The following is a 19,884-nucleotide window of genomic DNA, read 5'->3' on the forward strand; positions in this document are numbered from 1 at the left end:
GTAAATGGTTACAAAAACATCAATGTATACAAACAACATTTCAGGCCAATACAGTGAAATATTTACCTTTGTTTGAATCAAATCAAGCAGTGTAGAAACGCATCTTTCAGCAGACTGTTCAACTTTTATAGCACATCGCCCTATTGCCCTGACAGCCTTACGAACAAAATCCACATCTACTTCAGTTGCATACCTATATCAAAAATATATTATTACTGAATTCTGTAATTTTACCGTTCCTTCAGTTACATATGAAGGGGTCAGCGGAAGAAAGCAATAACACACAGGAGGGTATTTTCGATTGTTGTATGTTATATCTTTGGTTAAATTTAAAGACAGTAACATAAATACAACATGAAAAAATAATTTATACAGCAAAAAGCACTTTGTAACAGTAAATACCAGTTACCAGTTACCAGTTTGTGGGGCATTCTAAAACAGATAGCTTGAACAGACTAGTTCTTACTAAATTGTGGATTAGCAGTTTCTTTTGCTGACCCCTTTGTATATCAACATGGAATACTCACTCCTTGAGTTCTGACAACACTTGAGCAATATTTGCCTGTGACGCAAGTCTTATCATGATGTCCAGCTTCTCCAGCTTAACATATATTGGGTCATTGTACTTCACAAAGAACACTTTCATTTCATGTTTTAATATATCAGGACGTTTCTGTACAATGAGGTTGATATTTCTAAGTGCAACATACTGGACCTGTATGTGAAAGTAAGAAGTGAGACAAATGTAAAAATAAAATACCCCGAGTATATGAAGATATCTTAATGTACTATTACATAATTTATTCAGAAAGGACAAATAAAACTAAGCCAAGCCTAAGTTTATTTACCAAGTTGCATTAAAGAAACAAAAATGCACAAAAAATAACTCTAAAAACCATGGTCTTTTTCAACTGGTGAAAAAGAAAAGGACTGGAGGAAATTACATAACATGATGATGAAGTCAGCCAGGAGCCCAGAAACTATTACAAACCTACTGTTGGTTTGTTACATCAATATCCCAATGGTCACCCATTTCATTCCTCATCTTCCAGTTTTCATGGCCGAGATGTTACTCATGCTGGTATTCCATTACTGGTTTCTCCTCTGTTATAGTAGTGTATTGTTTGCTCTAGGGTTCTTGCTCAAACTTTCTTTTCATCAAATAAAGCAACCCCTGCACCTAGAAGCTACATTTTCTTTCTTCTTTTGTTCACACACATCACTCTTCCATCACCTGAATATAATATTGTTCCTATGTGTAGCTGTGCCTGTCATTCATTTATCTGTGTTAGCTTCAGTTATATACTTCTGGAATTTGCTTTTGGAATCCATTAATGATTGAAGAAAAGCAGAAGCATTCACAGACTGCTTAAAGCACTGAAGAATCATTACAACTCGTCAGCTTTGGCAAGTGACAGTATCAACCAGTATGGTGACACACGTAATAAGTAACCATCACTAAGTAACCATAAAAATGTAGGTACCGCCTCAAAAAAGAGCTTTTGGGTGCCAATGTTCTTGTTGTTGTTGACTTCTAATACTTTAAAAACTTGAAAAGGTCCAACTACAGGGACATATACAGGGTGATTATAGCTAAAGTTAAACTTTCGTAACACTGTAGAAATAACACCACTGGTCAGAATGATGGCAAATTGCAACAGAATATTATTGGAAAAGGGGGAAAACGTATGGCAGAATAAAAAAAATAGTGTGAAAATTGATCAATAGATGGCACTGTGTCAGAATATGGAAATGAAAACACCTGTTATGTGCACGACCTATTGAAGTTGGTATAAACACATCAGGTATATGGCTTTTCCTTCTTTCACATCTGCAACGTTCGCCATGACTGTCAATGCAGGATCGCGCTCTGCTTGTAGAGCTGTAGTACAAGAATGATGAGTGTGCACACATCGCTCTGCAGAAGTTCCAGACACTGAAGGTTTTTTTTAAAAAAAAGGCACTGGTTCAATGACTGCCGTGGGTCTGGAGAAAATGATTCGGAAATTTGAAAAGACTGGTTCTTTTCGTGTGCAACCTGGTAGAGGGAGGAAACAAACTCATTCGGCATCAGTGGAAACAGAGGCTACAGCAATGCAGGAGGAGAAGAGTGGTGATTAGCAAACGTGTAGTGCACAGAGAATTGCCCGAACGTTGGACTTACCCGGGAGCACGGTGCGTAAAATCGTACGAACATCCTTCTTTGCTATCCATTCAAAATTACCCATGTGCACAAGCTGCTTCCTGTTGGCCTGCCAGCAAGAGAGATTTTTCCTTTACAATTTCTTGCTTGCATGGAAGTGGACAATGATATAGCTGTGGAAGATTTTGTGGACAAAGCCCACTTCCATCTGAAAGGATATGTCAATACATAGAATTGTTGAATATGGGCAACAGAAAATCCACATGCAAATAAATCCATACCAGTTCATCCTAAGAAGGTCACTGACTGGTGCAGGTTTACGGTATCATTTATGATAGAGCCATATTTTTTTCGAAGAGACAGATGCTTCCGGTCCTGTTACCTGTACTGACAATGGTAGCACAACCACATCATTCCAGCTCTCCAACAGCTTGGATGTGTGGATGGGATCATTTTTATGCAATATGGCACACCTCCGCACACTGCAAATCCAGTTAAGCAGGTGCTGAAGCACCATTTCGAAAATGCTAGAATTATCAGCCGCTATTTCCCTATAGCCTGGCCATCGCGATCACCCGGTCTTAATCTGTGCGCCTTCTGGTTATGAGGATATCTGAAAGATGTGTTCAGTGTTCCGATTGCAAACTTAGCTGAATTGAGGGTATGCATTGTGCAACACATTCTGAACATGACCCCGGAAACACTTCTACCAGTTGTGGAACACGCTATTTCTCGATTTCAACTTGGTTCAGAAAGCTATTGACAGCATATTGAATATGTTTTGTGGCAGTCACACGGAAACTAAAAATAGACTTTTATGCGGATTTTGGCCTCAGGACAATTAAAAATCAACTTTTCCCATCCGATGGGATATGGCCTTGCTGTGATGGATGGGCTTACGTAACTAACAGTCACACCTGTAAACCCATCCACACTGAGTAATACAGTTTGTTCAACGTCAAAGTCAGTCAGTGTCAGTTACATTGTCAGCGAGAGTGCATCGCTAGTTCCTGCTACTACTAAAGCGAGTACACCGTTCGCTTTTTACGTATTTTTACGAGCTTCAAACAGGAGAAGTGCAGTAATGGATAGGTACTGGGATTGTTGTGTACAGATGCAAGCTGAGCTGGCGAACCTTCGCTCACAGCTTTAGGCTGCGTTGGCTTCCGTCACAGCTTGAGGCTGCTGCCAGGGGGCGTCACTGGGGGATTGGATGCGGCAATGCGAGGGACGTCGAGGACGTCTCACGTGTCCTCTGATCGGTCCACTGCTGTGATGTCCCTGGGTACTGCCTGCACTGAGGTTGTCCCCTCACCCGAGGTCGAGTGGGAGATCATTCCAAAGTCTGGCAGGCAGCAAATAACTTTCCGTGGAGCCGATCATAGGGCCTCCCCAGTTCGTTTGACAAACAGGTTTTGGGCGTTATCAGTGGCTGACGGTGTCTCTGAGCTGAATGCAGTCGTCCGCCACGTTCTAGAGGAAGCTTCTCGGCCCGCAAGGTCTGGGCATTCACAGAGGGTGGGTTTGCTGGTAGTTAGGAGCTCCAACGTTAGGCGTGTAATGGGGACCCTTAGGAACATGACTGCCAAGGAGGTGAAGGAAGCCAGTGTGCATTCCGGGGGGAGTCATTCCAGATGTGGAAAGGGTGCATCCGGATGCCATGAAGAGTACAGGGTGCAGTCAACTGCAGGTGGTGGCTCATTTCGGTACCAATGACGTGTGTGGCTTTGGATCGGAGCAGATTCTGTCTGGTTTCGGGTGGCTAGCAGAAATGGTAAAGACTGCCAGTCTCACTTCCGAGATTAAGACGGAGCTCACCATCTGCAGCATTGTCGATAGAACCAACTGTGGTCTTTTGGTGCAGAGCCGAGTGGAGGGTCTGATTCAGAGGCTCAGGCAGTTCTGTGACCGTGTAGGCTGCAGATTCCTTGACTTGCGCTATTGGGTGGTGGGTTTACGGGTTCCGCTTAATAGGTCAGGAGTCCACTACACACAGGAGGCACCTACACAGGTAGCAAGGGCCGTGTGGAAGGGACTGGGTGGTTTTTTAGGTTAGAGGGTCTCAGGGAACCACAGAAGGGGCATCCGTCAGAAAGTGGGCAGGTAAAACACAGTAAGGTAGTTGTAGAAACGATTGGTATTGTAGATTTAAATTGTCTTAGCTGAGTTGGGAAAGAACCAGAGCTCCAAGTCCTAATAGAAAGCACTGAAGCTCAAATGGTTGTAGGTACAGAGAGCTGGCTAAAGCCGGAAATACGTTCAGGCGAAATTTTTTCAAACAATCTAACACTGTTCAGAAAAGATAGATTAAATACAGTTGTTGGTGGAGTATTTATTGCTGTCAGAGGTAGTTTGCCTTGTAGCAAAATTGAAGTAGATAGTTCATGTGAAATAGTATGGGTAGAGGTTATACCTGACAATTGGACTAAACTATTAATTGGATCGTTTTACCGACCCCCCCCCCCCCCCCCACTCAGAAGACATAGTTGCTGAACAGTTCAAAGAAAACTTGAGTCTCATTTCAAATAAGTAGCCCGCTCATACAATTATAGTCGGTGATGACTTCAAATAATCCTGGACAAATAGTGAGTGTTGTGACGAATACAGGCATTAGCAACCACAAGGCAGTTGCTGCTAGGCTGAATACCGTAACGCCTACAACCATCAAAAAGAAACGCAAAGTGTATCTATTTAAAAAAGCTGATAAAAATGCTCTTAACACCTTTTTAAGAGACAGTCTTCACTCCTTCCGATCTGAACATGTAAGTGTAGGAAAGCTGTGGAATGTTTTCAAAGAGATAGTATCAGCAGCAATTGAGAGATATATACCACATAAATTAGTAAGTGATGGTACTGATCCCCCATGTTACACAAAATAGGTCAGATCGTCATTGCAGAAGCAACGAAAAAAGCATGCCAAATTTAAAAAGAATGCAAAATCCCCAAGATCGGCAAAGTTTTACAGAAGTTCGAAATATGGCGTGTACTTCAATGCGAGATGTTTTTAATAATTTCCTCAACGAAATTCTGTCTTGAAATCTGGCAGAAAACCCAAAGAGATTCTGGTCATACATGAAGCACACCAGTGGCAAGACACAATCAATACCTTCACTGCGTGATAACGGTGAAGTCACTGGTGACAGTGCCACTAAAGCAGAGTTATTAAACACGCTCTTCTGAAACTCCTTTACCAAAGAAGACGAAGTAAATATTCCTGAATTCCAACCAGGAACAACTGCCAAGATGAGAAACATAGAAGTAGATATCCTAGGTGTAACAAAGCAGCTTAAATCACTTAATAAAGGCAAAGCCTCCGGTCCAGATTGTATACCAGTCACATTCCTATCAAAGAGTGCTGATAAAATCGCTCCATATTTAGCAATTATATACAACCACTTGCTCACAGAAAGATACGTACCTAAAGACTGGAAAATTGCTCAAGTCACACCAATACCCAAAACGGGAAATAGGAGTAATCCACTGAATTACAGGTCTATACCACTAATGTTGATTTGCAGTAGGGTTTCAGAACATATACTGTATTTGAACATTATGAAGTACCTTGAAGAAAACGATTTATTGACAAATAGCCAGCATGGATTCAGAAAATATCATTCTTGTGAAACACAACTAGCTCTTTATACTCATGAAGTAATAAGTGCCATCGACAGGGGATGTCAAATTGATTCCATATTTTTAGATTTCCAGGCTTTTGACACCGTTCATCACAGCAGCAGTGAAGGAAGGTAAAAATAAAGTCAGAAGAAACCTTTCCACAGGAAGCCAGGGGTACTGTTGAACTCTCAAGACAGCTGTGTGATCCACCCTTGGCGAGAGAAATTCATACAATGCAAGCTATGCCCCGGGCGATGTTCTTCTGGGGACTTGAGTACTCTCTCGTATATCAAACTAGAAGCTGGATATCTCTACCCTGAGAAATGTGCACCCATGTATCACAGGCTGGGACGATTTCCAAACCCTTTTCCTCGAATTTTGCAAAGCTCTTACCTTTTCACATTCTCACTACATCTAGAAGTTTTACTGTGAACTTTGTCGACAGTCTTCTTACATACCTCATGGTAAGCATGAATATTTCACGAGACGTCTACTGTTCACCGAAATTTGGAGGAATAACTATAAAACTGAGTATAACAAGAACCTTAGACTTTCGCAATACAAATAATGATTTACTTAGGACATACCTCTGGTTCCGAAGAAAGCAGTGTCACCAGTGGAGGAGCTAGCTTCTTTGTGAGTGTTGACACAAAATCAGAATCTGATGGAAGCATCTCCATAAATTTCATTAAAACCTTCACTGCAGACAAGACAACTGCAGCATTTGCATGGGCCAAACGAGGAGTGATCCGCTCACAGATGCTGCAGTATTAAATGTAACTTTTAAAATTTAGAATTGTATTCACTGATGCAACAAAAATAACCCACCCATAACAATATCATTAGTGACAAAGTGTTAATAATAATACAACAGAAAGTAATAAAAATAATGCCATGTTCCACACTTATCTTTACAAGAATATTCTTCTTTAAAATTCTGTGTATTATGCGATTTCAAAAAATCAAAAAATATCTGCAAAGAATCATACACGCACAGTCTCTCTCTCTCTCTCTCTCTCTCGCCCCCCCCCCCCCCCCCCGTGTGTGTGTGTGTGTGTGTGTGTGTGTGTGTGTGTCACATGTAAGTAAATATTTTGATTTTATAAGCTTATAATTCAACTGCCGCCAATAAATTACAGCTTTTTTAAGAAGAAGAAGAAGAAGAAGAAAAGATTAAACAGGATACCATCATTTGTTCTACTTCCCACATCAAAGCCAAGATGCTCACTACCGTAAAAATTAACAACTCTTCTGTGTTTACTGGTCAATTTTCAATCTAGTACAGAATTTGTTCCTCTTAGAGAGATTAGTAGTGGATATGCGCGTGCACGCACACGCCCCCCCCTTACAACAATGCCTAAACAAGAGAATCAGTATATGTTGTCAATCAACAGGTGGTATTTGTTGCCATACAAGCAAGAAATTTCTTGACACTTAACAGTAGCTAAAGGCTTCACCCCAAGTTATCTACATGCCACCCTGTGGTTACATGTGTTTACTCACTTTGAATTTACATGATCAAACTTAAAGCAGAAGCTATTTTGACGAGAACCTGAGATGGAATGAGTGTGGCCTTCCGCAAGGAATAGTTGAGACATTATATATGACATGTAAACAACTATGAATTTATGAACACAGTGGCTTTATAGGTCCAACTGCAACACTTCTAAATGTGGTAACAGTGAGGTAGGTACAAAAAACTATTAAAAGAAAGAACTTAACAGATAATTCCAACAAATCAATATAAAAGAGGCATACCGATTCATTTGTGTCATATCTAATCATAATTAAAAATAAAGGGTGCAACAAGAGAGTGATGCAGGAGGGTGGTGGTGGTGGTGGTGGTTGGTACAAGACAAGTGGTGGTGCAAAAAGAACTGACTGGATAAAGATGGGCACAAATATTCTATGGCCTTCTTGAAGGCACTAGCCCAATAATCACCCTACGTTATTTAGAGAAACTAATCAGAATGTTTGTATGGCAACCTGAACCGAACTTTTCCAAAATTAAATAACTGTTCCTTAATCACTGCTCTTCCATTTGTCACTACAATAAAATCCAGAGTATCAGTGCTAACAATCGGATTCAATGAAGTCAAGATGACATCGTGCAAAAATTTAGCTCTAAAGAAAGATGCCGATACCACATTACGTTTTTCAGCTATATTGTACCATACGATACCCTTTAACTCTCTCCCATGGCCAACCCACCCCGCTAGAAAGATACTCCAACAAACAGGGTATACTTGTATAAATTATCTGCTTTACTTTCACTTGAGGCCAAAAGAAATTTTAAAATCTGTTAGCCTGGGTCTTATCTAATTTCCATAAAAATGTGAATGTATTACAAGTTTCAGCTGATGTTATGCTGATAAAATGACAGTAAAACCACCTTTTTGCACTTTTCAGAAGCCTGAGCTGAAAAAGTATAAAATGCAGTAAAGTATAAGGTACAGAAAAGCACAGGAAACATATCACGCTGTAGATTTCATACGTTCTCTGTTTACAGAAAATTGCCAACTTTTGTGTTTTAACAAATACTTTGATTCAATTTTTTTTTACCACAGTTTTAGAATGAAAATTTAGGATGTGTTAGAAAATTATCAGTTTGGTATTAGAAAAGGTCAAGGCACCAGAGAGGCAATTCTGATGCTGCAGTGGATACTGCAAGCAAGACTAAATAAAAAACCAAGACACGTTCATAGGATTTGTAGACCTGGAAACACACTTTACAATGAAAAATGTTACAAGACGTTCAAAATTCTCCGAAATATAGGGGAAAGCTGTATGGAAACAGAGTATTATACGAACTGTACAAGAACAACGAGGAAACAATAAGAGTGGAAGACTAACAATGAAGTGCTCAGATTAAAAAGGGTGCAAGACAGGGATATAGTCTTTTGCTCCTACTGTTCAGTCTGCACAATGAAGAAGCAATGATGGAAATAAAAGAAAAGTTCAGGAGTGGAATTAAAATACAAGGTGAAAGGATATCAATGATACGATTCACTGATGACGTTGCTGTTCTGAGTGAAAGTGAAAAATTACATGATCTGCTGAATGGAACGAACAGTCTAATGAGTACAGAAGACAGATTGAGAGTAAATCAAAGAAAGACAAAAGTAATGAGAAGTAGCAGAAAGGAGAATGACGAGGAAGTTAACATCAGGATTGATGATCATGATGTAAATGAAGGTAAGAAATTTTACTACCTTGGCAGCAAAATAACTAATGATGGCTGGAGCAAGGACAACACCAAAAGCAGACTAGCATTGGCAAAATGGGAATTCCTGGTCAATAGATGTCTACTAGTATCAAACATAGGCCTTAATTTGAGGACAAAATTTCTGAGAACGTACGTTTGGACCACAGCATTGTATGATAGTGAAACATGGACAGGGGATGTGGTGCTACAGATGAATGTTGAAAATTAGGTAAGGAATGGGGAGGTTCTGCACAGAATCAGAGAGGAAACAAATGTGGAAAACACTGACAAAGGAGATGGGACAGGATAAGACATCAGTTAAGACATCAGTTAAGACATCGGGTATAACTCATGGTACTAGGAGGAGCTGTGGGGGGCAAAAATTGCCAGTGCAACTTTGAGATGAAGGGGTTGGCACAGGAGAGGAATTCGTGGCAGGCTGCATCAAACCAGTCTGAAGACTGATTAAAAGAAAGTCTCACATTAGAACACAATATCTTTTTAATGTGGTTTCATGGAAGACTTGTTTCTGTGTTTTATTTAGACCATTGGACATGACGACAAAAGAAACACGTGTTTGTGTGTATTAGCAACCAACCATCGCCTTTGTGATAATCACAATGGCAGGGAACGAGTGCTGACACACATACGAGCATGGGAGTTTTCCTTTTCACCCCAATAATGTCCAATGGTGTAAATAAAACACAGAAGGGAAAGTCTTTTGTGAAACCACATTAAAAAGATATTGTGAGATTTACTATTGATAATCATTAAAAATTATGGTAAATAAATCTTAACAACATATTGGTTAAAACATTACAGTTGGCAGTCTTCATAAATAGAGAACAATAGGCCCAAAGTCTAGAGCTTGTTACTGACAATAAGGTCACTCAATTCAGAGGTTTACTGGACGAGAAACAGCTTTGTTCCAATCCCGATTTTCAGGAGGAATACGATGCACGTTTTGCAACAATTTGTTGAAAATCAGTGTTAAAGGTCATGGTAATACCAACAACAACTTAAAATACAAGAAATGTTATAACACAGAATTGGTAATGATGAGAGAGCATTGTGTTGAGAGAATAGGCCTTTCATTGGGACCAATAAAATGGACGTAAAAAGTGGGATAATGTAAAATGAGAGAACACAGAACCAGGGTTTTACTGTACTATTTTATCCTATATTTTGAACTTCTCTTAATAAGAACTTTTAATCAACAATGGGAGTGACACTCACTGAAAAGTTCTCCACTTCAGTGAAATCACCCAGCTAGAATCCCGACAACTTCATATTAGTTCCCCTCACTGAGAAAGATGAGTCTTAATACTCTATAATTTATGTAAAATAAACACTTCTTTGATTGTATGATTATTGTTAAATGAATACTTCTCTACTGCCACTCAAACAGTACAAGAATCACACATTTAACTAAAATTATATAAAATTCAACTGTTACTTTACGCTTAAACTCCGTATATAATCAGTATGTAGCTTCTACTAACCTTTGGGCTTCCCTATCATCCTTTGGACTGTAATTTGCAAGAGAATCTAGAATGAAGACTTGGCCCCACTCTGTGCATTCATTAAGAGCTGTTAACAGTTTGTTTATGGTCTGTGCATTCATTTCAATGAGTGGAGAGCCACTTGCACTTGCTTCATTTATTTCAGAGAGAGCAGCCACAGCATTAGCAACCACCTAGACCATTAAGTAAACACATATTACGTCCACAGTCCTTTAATAAAAATTTTCCGTATTAAAAATTTCTATTCTTCTAGCTACAGATAGTAAAGCTGCCAATAGAATATCCTTACCATAGGATTGGAGTCAGAAAGAAGATCTTTCAGCTGATCAAGAAATCCCTGGTCTTCAACCAACTGGGCATTGATATCATACAGTTTGGCAACACAAACAGCAGCAGTTTTTCTAACATATGGATCTTCATCTTTGAGGCACTTACGCAAAGGCTCACAAAGATATTCAGTTATTTTGTCAACTCTAATGCAGCCCATTGTTCGAACAGCCAGGGCACGGATTAAAGGATTTGGATCTTCACAATCCTACAAAAAAGTTGAAAGTTTCATTGTTGCTATTCAGTCCTGATACATTCGATTACATACACTATTTATATAGTGTAATCTCTGAAAGTGACATTAAAAATCACTACAGACCAAACATATGAGAAATAAACACGTTATGAGAAAGGATTATCATTAGGGAAGCTTGAAGGAGGAATATTACATGTATATGTTTAATATAGTTTGGTTCTGTAGCTTCAGAAAGGGCCACTTATGTTATTCTGACTTTGTAAATGTTCTCTGTAGTATTATCCCATTTCCATCTGTATGCAGAAAGTGTAATTTAACTTGTGATTATTATGCTGAAAACTCAAGCTTAAATACTACGGAGGTTACATTGAGTAATGGTTTCAAAGACTTGAACACAGCTACATACTATCTGCACAAAGTCTGTCACTCAGCTCACAGTTGGTTGACTTCTGTCATGAGTGCAATTGCATACATAAATTCCTCTATATACAACTCACAAAATGCAACTCGAGCTGCCTCTGGATATAACATAGCAATAAATGGAGAAAGTATGTGCAAATTAGTAACAGTCTTGCTGTAACTATAATTACACTAAAGGCTTGAACATGCAAAATGTCACAGAGATTAACATAATCCAATGTCATACTGGATATACAAGCTTGTCACATTGGAAACAACATGTTATTATGCATAGTCCTGGCTGCAGATAAGTTTAAGTACTTACATACAACAGCAACAAGATCGAGGGAGCTTAACTCTAAATGAAACCCTTTCTTCACTTGGACCTGCACAAGTTCCAGTTCTCATGTTGGTATGATGGACTGGTCTCATCATTAGGTGACATTACTGTTTTAGTGGCCTGACCATCTACTTCGGGTATTACATACGTGGATTTATGTGACATTTTGTCAGTTGGTTTTTCACTCAATACTTATCCCACTACCATTACACAGATTGTAGCGTTGCAATTTCCACATACATCTGTGTGTCTCCAAACAGGCATTTGTGTAAAAGCATTAGCTTCTTCTGTGACTTGTCAAAAACATTTGATTGTGCAGTTCACAGTATTTTCCTACATAAGCGCAAATATTATGATCTTACACTCTCACACACACACACTCACACACACACACACACACACACACACACACACTCACACACTCACACACTCAAAGTTATGCATATTTTTTAGCATCATGCACTAGAAATTGAATCTCAGTTTCTAAGTCCTAACATATATAGAAAACAACATTTCTTAATATATGCTGTCAGAGTACAATACTGTTGATTAGTTCTGTAGGATTAAATAACTATTTTACTACACTTTTTTTAGTTCTGAATGTTTTCTCCTTGTTATAAAAATTACTGATTCCATAAAGTTCAATAATTCAATGCCCCAAATATTGAATATTAGAGGCTAATTAGGAAGAAAAAACTAACTTTATGAAAGAATTTACCTCAATTTCAATGAGAAAATGGGACTGTAAGACTAATAAAAATATTAAGAAATTATTTTTGCTGAAAACACATGTTAAACATTGATTTGCCTGCAATAAAGTTCAAAAACAAACATAAAATATTGCAACTACAATACTGCTAGTTTAGAGCAATAGAAGCTGTTCCTGTACAACTGCCTGAACAGCTTTTTGTTAGTTTTGTGGAAAGTAGTGGGAGTCAATGCCAAAATACAGTTTTCATAACGTGCATGTGCACTGTGTGTCTGGAATGCTACTAAAACACATTATCTCTATAGTCCCATGCTACACAGTTAAAATTTGCAACTATCCTTACTGTACCTTCTTAAGAAGCTCCACATTTATCTTGCTGCATTACTTCCTCACATTTCATAATTGTGTTCTGGAAGTAAAAGTTCTAATTCTAGAAACTAAATAGCTGTGGGCAGTTGTTCAACCTTTTTACTGGAGCAGCTGCCCTTTGAATCTTCCATTTACAAAAATTCAGTATTCCATTACCTTTGTTCATTTCACAAAACAGTCATCCAAAAATAAAAAGGAAACATGTTCATTATTAATCTGTCTTAACTCTGTGATAATTAAGTCTAAATATTATCTTCAGCGTGTACCTTATAACACATTTCGTTATACTAACTCGTCTTCCATTTTACAGGTTTCTTTGTACTGTGTGACAAGCTGTGTTCTGGACTGGAACAATGAGGAGAATAGCCATCAAAGTATCAAGGAGCTAATGTGACAAGTGATATCAGAACCTATCAGCTTATGAAAGCACTTGTTTCCGCATTCAGACTTATGAGCTGCACAGATAACATAGCAGCAAAGTATTAATCCTCAAATGACTGGAGCCTAATGAGGCAGCTCAGTGGTTAACATTCAGGATTAGCAAGGTGTCTTTCCAACCATTCCACTTTACTTTCTTTCACAATACCATCAAATTACTTTAGGCGAATGGTAAGTCGGTTTTTCAAACAAGCCCCAAGTAATTTCCTGCTACAACATTGTCCAGTCCAAGCCCATGCCAGCTCTGTAATGGTCCCAGTGTCAACAGAACTAATTGCAATCTTCCATTCTTCCTTATAAAATGCCTATTACCTCAAGACAACAGCAGGTGCAAATTTTGCTCAGACAGTGCAAGACAATGTAATATTTGGGAAGAATGTTTCCAATGGGACGTAAATTATCCATGTCCTGTTTGCCATTTTAAAATGTGCTTCAAGGAATTGGGCAAGAAAGATCTATATGCACCATATGGGGAATAGGATTTTGGTACACTCTGCACCACCTGTTTGACTTACTGAAGTGATACACATAGCAAGTTCTTTCCACACTCTGAATCACAATGGCCATGTCTCCTTATGATACAGAACAAGTCACTTTTGCAGAGTAGTAAATCATCTCAGCAGGCAACAAATCTCTCTCTCTCTCTCTCTCTCTCTCTCTCTCTCTCTCTCTGTCTGTCTGTCTGTCTAGTTGTATGTCATACAGCATTGTGAATGCATTGCACTTTTGGTCACACTGAATTCACAGACATAAAACTACAGGAAATGGGTAAATCATTCCTTCTTACTCTCACTTTGCTTGTACGACACTAATGATACATCAAACTTCTCACAAAAGAAGGCTAACAACAGTATAATTTTAATTTTCTTTATTTCTTTAATTATAGTAACAACCACTGTAACAGTTTCCTATTTCTGCACACACACACACACACACACACACACACACACACACACACACACACACACACGCACACACGCACACGTAAGTATTATACACTGAATATACACAATCTTCCAACAAACACTGATCTTCAATCCACCCACATTCCATAATAATGATTTGAGAATGCTGGCAAACTATTTTTTTATTTCAGCATATTAACAGACGTGTGAAAATCACGTTTAATCATTAGAAGTGTCTACACGAAGTTACTGGAAACACTAGCAACAAAAAGGTAGCTACCAAATTGTGTGCAGAAAAGTTGCGAAGGCCTACACAACTACTTTGAATATTTACAACAAGATATGGCTGCCCATCAACGCCAAAATTTGTCACCACCATTCAGTCAATCCTACAGAAACACTCCATGCAACTGAGACATCATGAACTATCAACATCAAAGACATCAAGAAAACAAAATAACATAATGAGAAAAATATTTGGACCCAACATTCAGGATGGTATTTACATTATATCAGGTTTATACTTGTTCCACAGATCATGAATAGGACACTTCGTAATGATGTGGAATGTGTCAGGTTAACAACAGGTTTCTTTACATGAAATTTTTTTAAATAATTGTGAAATTATTAAATTATATGTAAAAATTCATTAATTGTGTAGGAGTAGTTGTCGTTCAGAAATTCTTTAAATTTGTTTTTCAATACTGTTCGGTATCTGTCAGACTTTTGATGCTATTTGGTAAGTGAGCAAAGACTTCTGTGGCAACATAATTCACGCCTTTCAGGTCCAAAGTTAGATTTAACCCAGAATAGTGACAATCAGCCTTTCTCCTAGTGTTTTAGCTATGCATATTGCTGTTGCGCTATTGAACTGGGATGGGTTACTACCCCTAGAGCGTGTGTGCCATTGGTTATAGCACAAGTCGGCACGCGGCATACTTTGTACACAAAATGGCTCTGAGCACTATGGGACTCAACTGCTGTGGTCATTAGTCCCCTAGAACTTAGAACTACTTAAACCTAACTAACCTAAGGACATCACACACACCCATGCCCGAGGCAGGATTCGAACCTGCGACCGTAGCAGCAGCGCGGCTCCGGACTGGAGCGCCTAGAACCGCACGGCCACCGCGGCCGGCCTTTGTACACATGTAAACAATAGTTGTCTTTATGTTACAAAGGTAAACATGCATGAGGAAAGTAACAGTTTAATCGTAATTAACTAAGAATAAAATAAACTTACATTATTAAAGCTAAATCACAGTTCAATTAAACAATAATAAAATGCATTATGTCATTGTATTGTTGAGCACAAGTGTTGCCATACACTAACAACATTGCTAATTATCTCTTCGAGAACAGTCTCATTGGGGCTTATGCCACTAGCAGAAATTTAAATTTTTTGACCACCTAGCACACTGTTTATTTTATATTACTGCTGCTCTCTTGGGTGCATGACAGCACAACTTAGCACTGTGTTAGCTGATGCAATAATGAAGGAACAGGCATGCACTCCCAACTGTAAAACAATGAAACTGTACAAGACAATGTTATTTGTACGTGGTGCACTTCATACATAGGCTCAAGGGTTAATGACGAATCTCTTAAGCAAATACACTTCCTTAAATAAATGTCTGCAATATGATCTGGGGTGGACACAACTATTATTCCAATTCCACACTTCTGTGCAATTAATATTTTTTTCCTTAATGAGAAATTACCCCAAAATATGCCATACGAGAGCAGTGAATCAAAATAGGCTTAGTAAATTAATTTACTGGTGTGTTTATCACTAAAATTTGCAATAACCACAGCAGCAAAAGTAGGTGAACAACACTTCAACAGATCATTAACATATTTCTTCCAATTCAGTCTCTCATCAATGAACACACTCAAAAATTTTGAATATACTGCCTTAGTTATAGACTTCTGTTCAAAATCTGGATGCACAAAAGTTCCAATTGTATTTGCTTCTTGCAGTTGACCTGAATTGCACAGAGAAGATGTGGGAAATTTGTTGGTCATATAGCACAAATGGATGACTCGTATGACCAAGAAACCTGACAATTCAAAATTGTTGGCTAGTAGATACCCAAAGTGACCTCAAATTGGTATTGACCAACTCGCACTTACACTGGCTACACACAGACAGAAACTCAATGCCCCCCCCCCCCCCCCCCACACACACACACACACTAAAGAGTAGAAGATAAAATATAGGGTTAACACAAAACAGTAACAATGTTTTTTCACAGCAATTACATATGTGAGTACATCTTTTATTCCCCTAAGGTCACTCATACTGAAATACTGCTTCAAATATTGAAATATAGAAACAGAAATGAAATATCTAATATTACTAGCCCCACAAAGTAGTAGCTGTTGCTGGGTATGAAGAACAAATGGCGCTTAGGTGATACATTGTGCTCCAAGTTATACAAAATGAGAACATCAGACACAAAGCTTGGAACAAAGGACAGCAAAGATAAGAATTTAAAACTCACAGTATCGCAGAGATGAAACACATACAATGAGTGGGGCAATATAGGAAAGGAAATCAGCTGTATTCTTCCCTAGGTAAACATTCTGGCATATGCCAGAAACAACTGATGGAAACAAAACCATGGTAAGCCTAAATCTCAAAGACTTGATGGCAATTTTAATATGCATTCTCCTGAACACAATTCCTGTGAGTACCTCTCTATATGGACAAAAATTTCTAACTACTACAGACAGTTTATATTTGTGCTTTACCTCACAAGAAGGGTGCCATAAGAATAAACAACTTTGATCATATAGCAATAGTTTTCTTGGGTCAATGGAAAAGTCCGATTCCAACTGTCTGTTCTGACCCAAGGTATTACATTAAGCATATTGTGTTGTGACATCATTGTTGCACAGTGTTGCTGAGCGGTCGTGTCTGTAGATGGCATGCTATATTTGTTGGTGTGCTCTTGTAGTGGGAGTTCATATTTGAAGATGTTGTGTGGTATTCAGTCATTTGACTGTGTAATCATTTTTGAAGTAGCAGTAGTTGGATGTGTGTGCTGTGTCACCAATGAGTTAATGTGATTTATCGTTTTGGAGGTTTGTGTGTTCATATTTGTGTTAGGTACAATTAGTGTTGATTGTTTTTCTTGGACCAAAATGTAATGTTTTCTTGTTCTCTGTTAGAGATGGATATGATGGGAAAAATCTGATAGTTATTCACTCAGTTACATTGGTTGATGAAATGAAGATGAGGTTTTCGAAGTGACTCGGCTCAATTGCCAACTATGTGAGGTGTTTTGTACAATGAGTATGATGTTCACAAAATCCCCAGCTTCTTGGGTTATGGACCTGTATATGAGCAGTGCCTCAGTCCTCTTGAGAGATCTAGGTTGCCATCAGCAAGACTGTTTTACTTATAAATTACTTTTTGTTAGTGGTCACCTTTACATTTTTGAGTTGCTTTGTTTTCTGAGAACTGTTTTTCTTTTAAATGTTAGACTCTCTCTCTCTCTCTCTCTCTCTGTAGTTAGCCAACCCAGTTCCATTCGGCAGTGGCTATGGTTGGTAATTATTTTGCTTTGTTTCGTTTTAATGAAGTATTTGTGGCCGGTTTGTTTTCGTGTATAGTTTTTTTGATTTTATTTTAATTGTCCTAGTAAATCTGGGGGATTTTGTATTTTGGTACAGTCAGCTTCGTTTGAGGTGAAGGGAACTTTGCAATACCACGTTTTGGAGTTGTGCGTATTGGTTTATCAGGTATCAAGGGTTTCATTAGGCCTACATAGATCAAGTGAAATTTAAGATTCTTGCACTATTCATGCTTTTAGTGTTACATCGTATGTTATTAACTTTATGTTTGACTTGCGGATAATATTCGTTTTGTATTGTGTATTTATCTCTGCCCTCCCCGAACCATTTACTTCCCGCGGTTGTCCCATTAGTTTCATTTTATTGCTCGAGTGAAATACTCGCATGTCTATTTCTGTTCGCGCGTATATGCATTATATGCGCAAAATAAGTTGACAAACGGCGCGGTGGCCGAGGGTGGTGAAGTTAGGGTCGCCATATTGTATACACTGGAAGCTAAAAATCTGTCACCTTTGTCATGGGTCGAAGCAGACGGTTGGAATCTTACGTTTCCGTAATGATTCTCTCTCTCTCTCTCTCTCTCTCTCTCTCTCTCTCTCTCACACACACACACACACACACACACACACACACACACACACAACCCCCCCCCCCCCGCCACCACCCTTGTCGGAACTGAGGACCTATGCCCAGAAAGCACAAGTTGATACTGCTCTATAGCACTTATTTCATCTGAATATTTATTTCAGTTGTATTAACTGTTAATCTCATAACGCAAATCTAACCAACAATAATTAGTCCACTAAAACAATTCTCCGACTGCTATGGCAATCCACCGTCCCTTCTACAGCAGTATATTATGAATGACCACAACTAACGTAATTCTAAATACTGTCACGTCTTATTATTGTCGTCTGTGTAAGTAAAGCCATGGGGAACATATGAAACTCACCTTTACGAAAGTGTTTACTGCCATTATTGCCATGTCAGGCTGACTCTTCGCGTAGTTCATCAAATATAAATACACTAGTTTCTTCAGTTCGAGATTGTCGGTCTGCATACAATTAACGACATCAGGAAATAAAGCAGAAACATCTTTTCCTACTGTCATTGAAGCAATAACCTGCACAGAGAAATCAGTGTCAAGAGTGTTGAAAGAACTGTGTTCAAAAACTGATTGGAGGGCGGATACGTACTTTTTTAACAGCTTCCCGCTTCTTCTCTTTCTTATCATTGTTAAGTTCAGATTTCAGTTCAAATATTTCACCCTTTTTTGTTGTGGTAAAATACTTTGAGTCAGTCATGGCTGGATGCTGAAAGAAAATGAAAAATAATATTACACTATATTTGAAATACTTCCGAACAACAGCCGGAATAGGCTAACGAAAACTATGATTTGATGAGTACGCCTGTTACGATTGATTGCATCGTTTCACAATGTTGTAAACAAAAATTACAGCGCCTTGAATTGTCTTGCGCTATATTCTGTTCTTTACAATACTAAACAACATTATAAGTATTTGCTGTTGGAGTGGCCCTGCAACCATAACCTACATTAGGCCCAACGTGAGGAAGCATCTTTCGAAATAGGACCAAAACTTCGGAAACTTCAGAACGGCAAATTCAGCAGACAAGAAACCGACGCAACAACCAACATACAATACAATAATCTATCAAAAAGCAAATGAAGAATAACTTACCTAGTTCCCTCACTTGACAAGTTCCCACCCCACACACTGGCAGTCAAAGATACACCTTTTGACAGCCAAAACAATTTCGTATCGAACAGGTGTTATCGAAGTACATTTTGAGCAAAAATTACACCACTCTTAGAAGTTTATTGTGATTTTTTATTTCTAGTTGCAATATTCCTATGTCTGTCATCCAACGGAATTTGTTTATCACCGTCAATCACGAAACACTGAAAGTTCGCAAACACCAATTAGCCGACAGCTAGGGAATATTGGTGTCAAGGTACACACCCGCATTGCTCTTGCATATTTTAAAAGCTTTCTCCTACCACGATCTCGACAAATCAGATCATATTAGTGATAATCTTTCAGCTCTATGTATGACGTTATCACCCTAGGTACGCGACAGATACGTTAGTTTCATTTCTGTGTTACAGTGCAACTG

The 19,884-nt window shown here is 38.6% G+C and overlaps 1 protein-coding gene across 1 annotated transcript in view; it reads right to left on the reverse strand.

The window, feature by feature from the left end:
• LOC124711487 (AP-1 complex subunit beta-1) overlaps positions 1 to 19,566 on the reverse strand; it is a 54,211-nt gene extending 34,645 nt beyond the window's left edge. The window contains exons 1-8 of the mRNA XM_047241596.1: positions 19,449 to 19,566; positions 18,945 to 19,061; positions 18,701 to 18,871; positions 10,776 to 11,021; positions 10,466 to 10,659; positions 6,346 to 6,520; positions 528 to 715; positions 67 to 193 (exon numbers count right to left, since the gene is read on the reverse strand). Coding sequence (XP_047097552.1) covers positions 67 to 193; positions 528 to 715; positions 6,346 to 6,520; positions 10,466 to 10,659; positions 10,776 to 11,021; positions 18,701 to 18,871; positions 18,945 to 19,052 — 1,209 coding nt within the window. The 5' untranslated portion in view covers positions 19,053 to 19,061; positions 19,449 to 19,566. The remainder of the gene's footprint in view (positions 1 to 66; positions 194 to 527; positions 716 to 6,345; positions 6,521 to 10,465; positions 10,660 to 10,775; positions 11,022 to 18,700; positions 18,872 to 18,944; positions 19,062 to 19,448) is intronic.
• Between the last annotated feature and the right edge of the window lie 318 nt (positions 19,567 to 19,884).

The sequence above is a fragment of the Schistocerca piceifrons genome, chromosome 8 (assembly GCF_021461385.2).
Source record: "Schistocerca piceifrons isolate TAMUIC-IGC-003096 chromosome 8, iqSchPice1.1, whole genome shotgun sequence".
NCBI classification, from domain to species: domain Eukaryota; kingdom Metazoa; phylum Arthropoda; class Insecta; order Orthoptera; family Acrididae; genus Schistocerca; species Schistocerca piceifrons.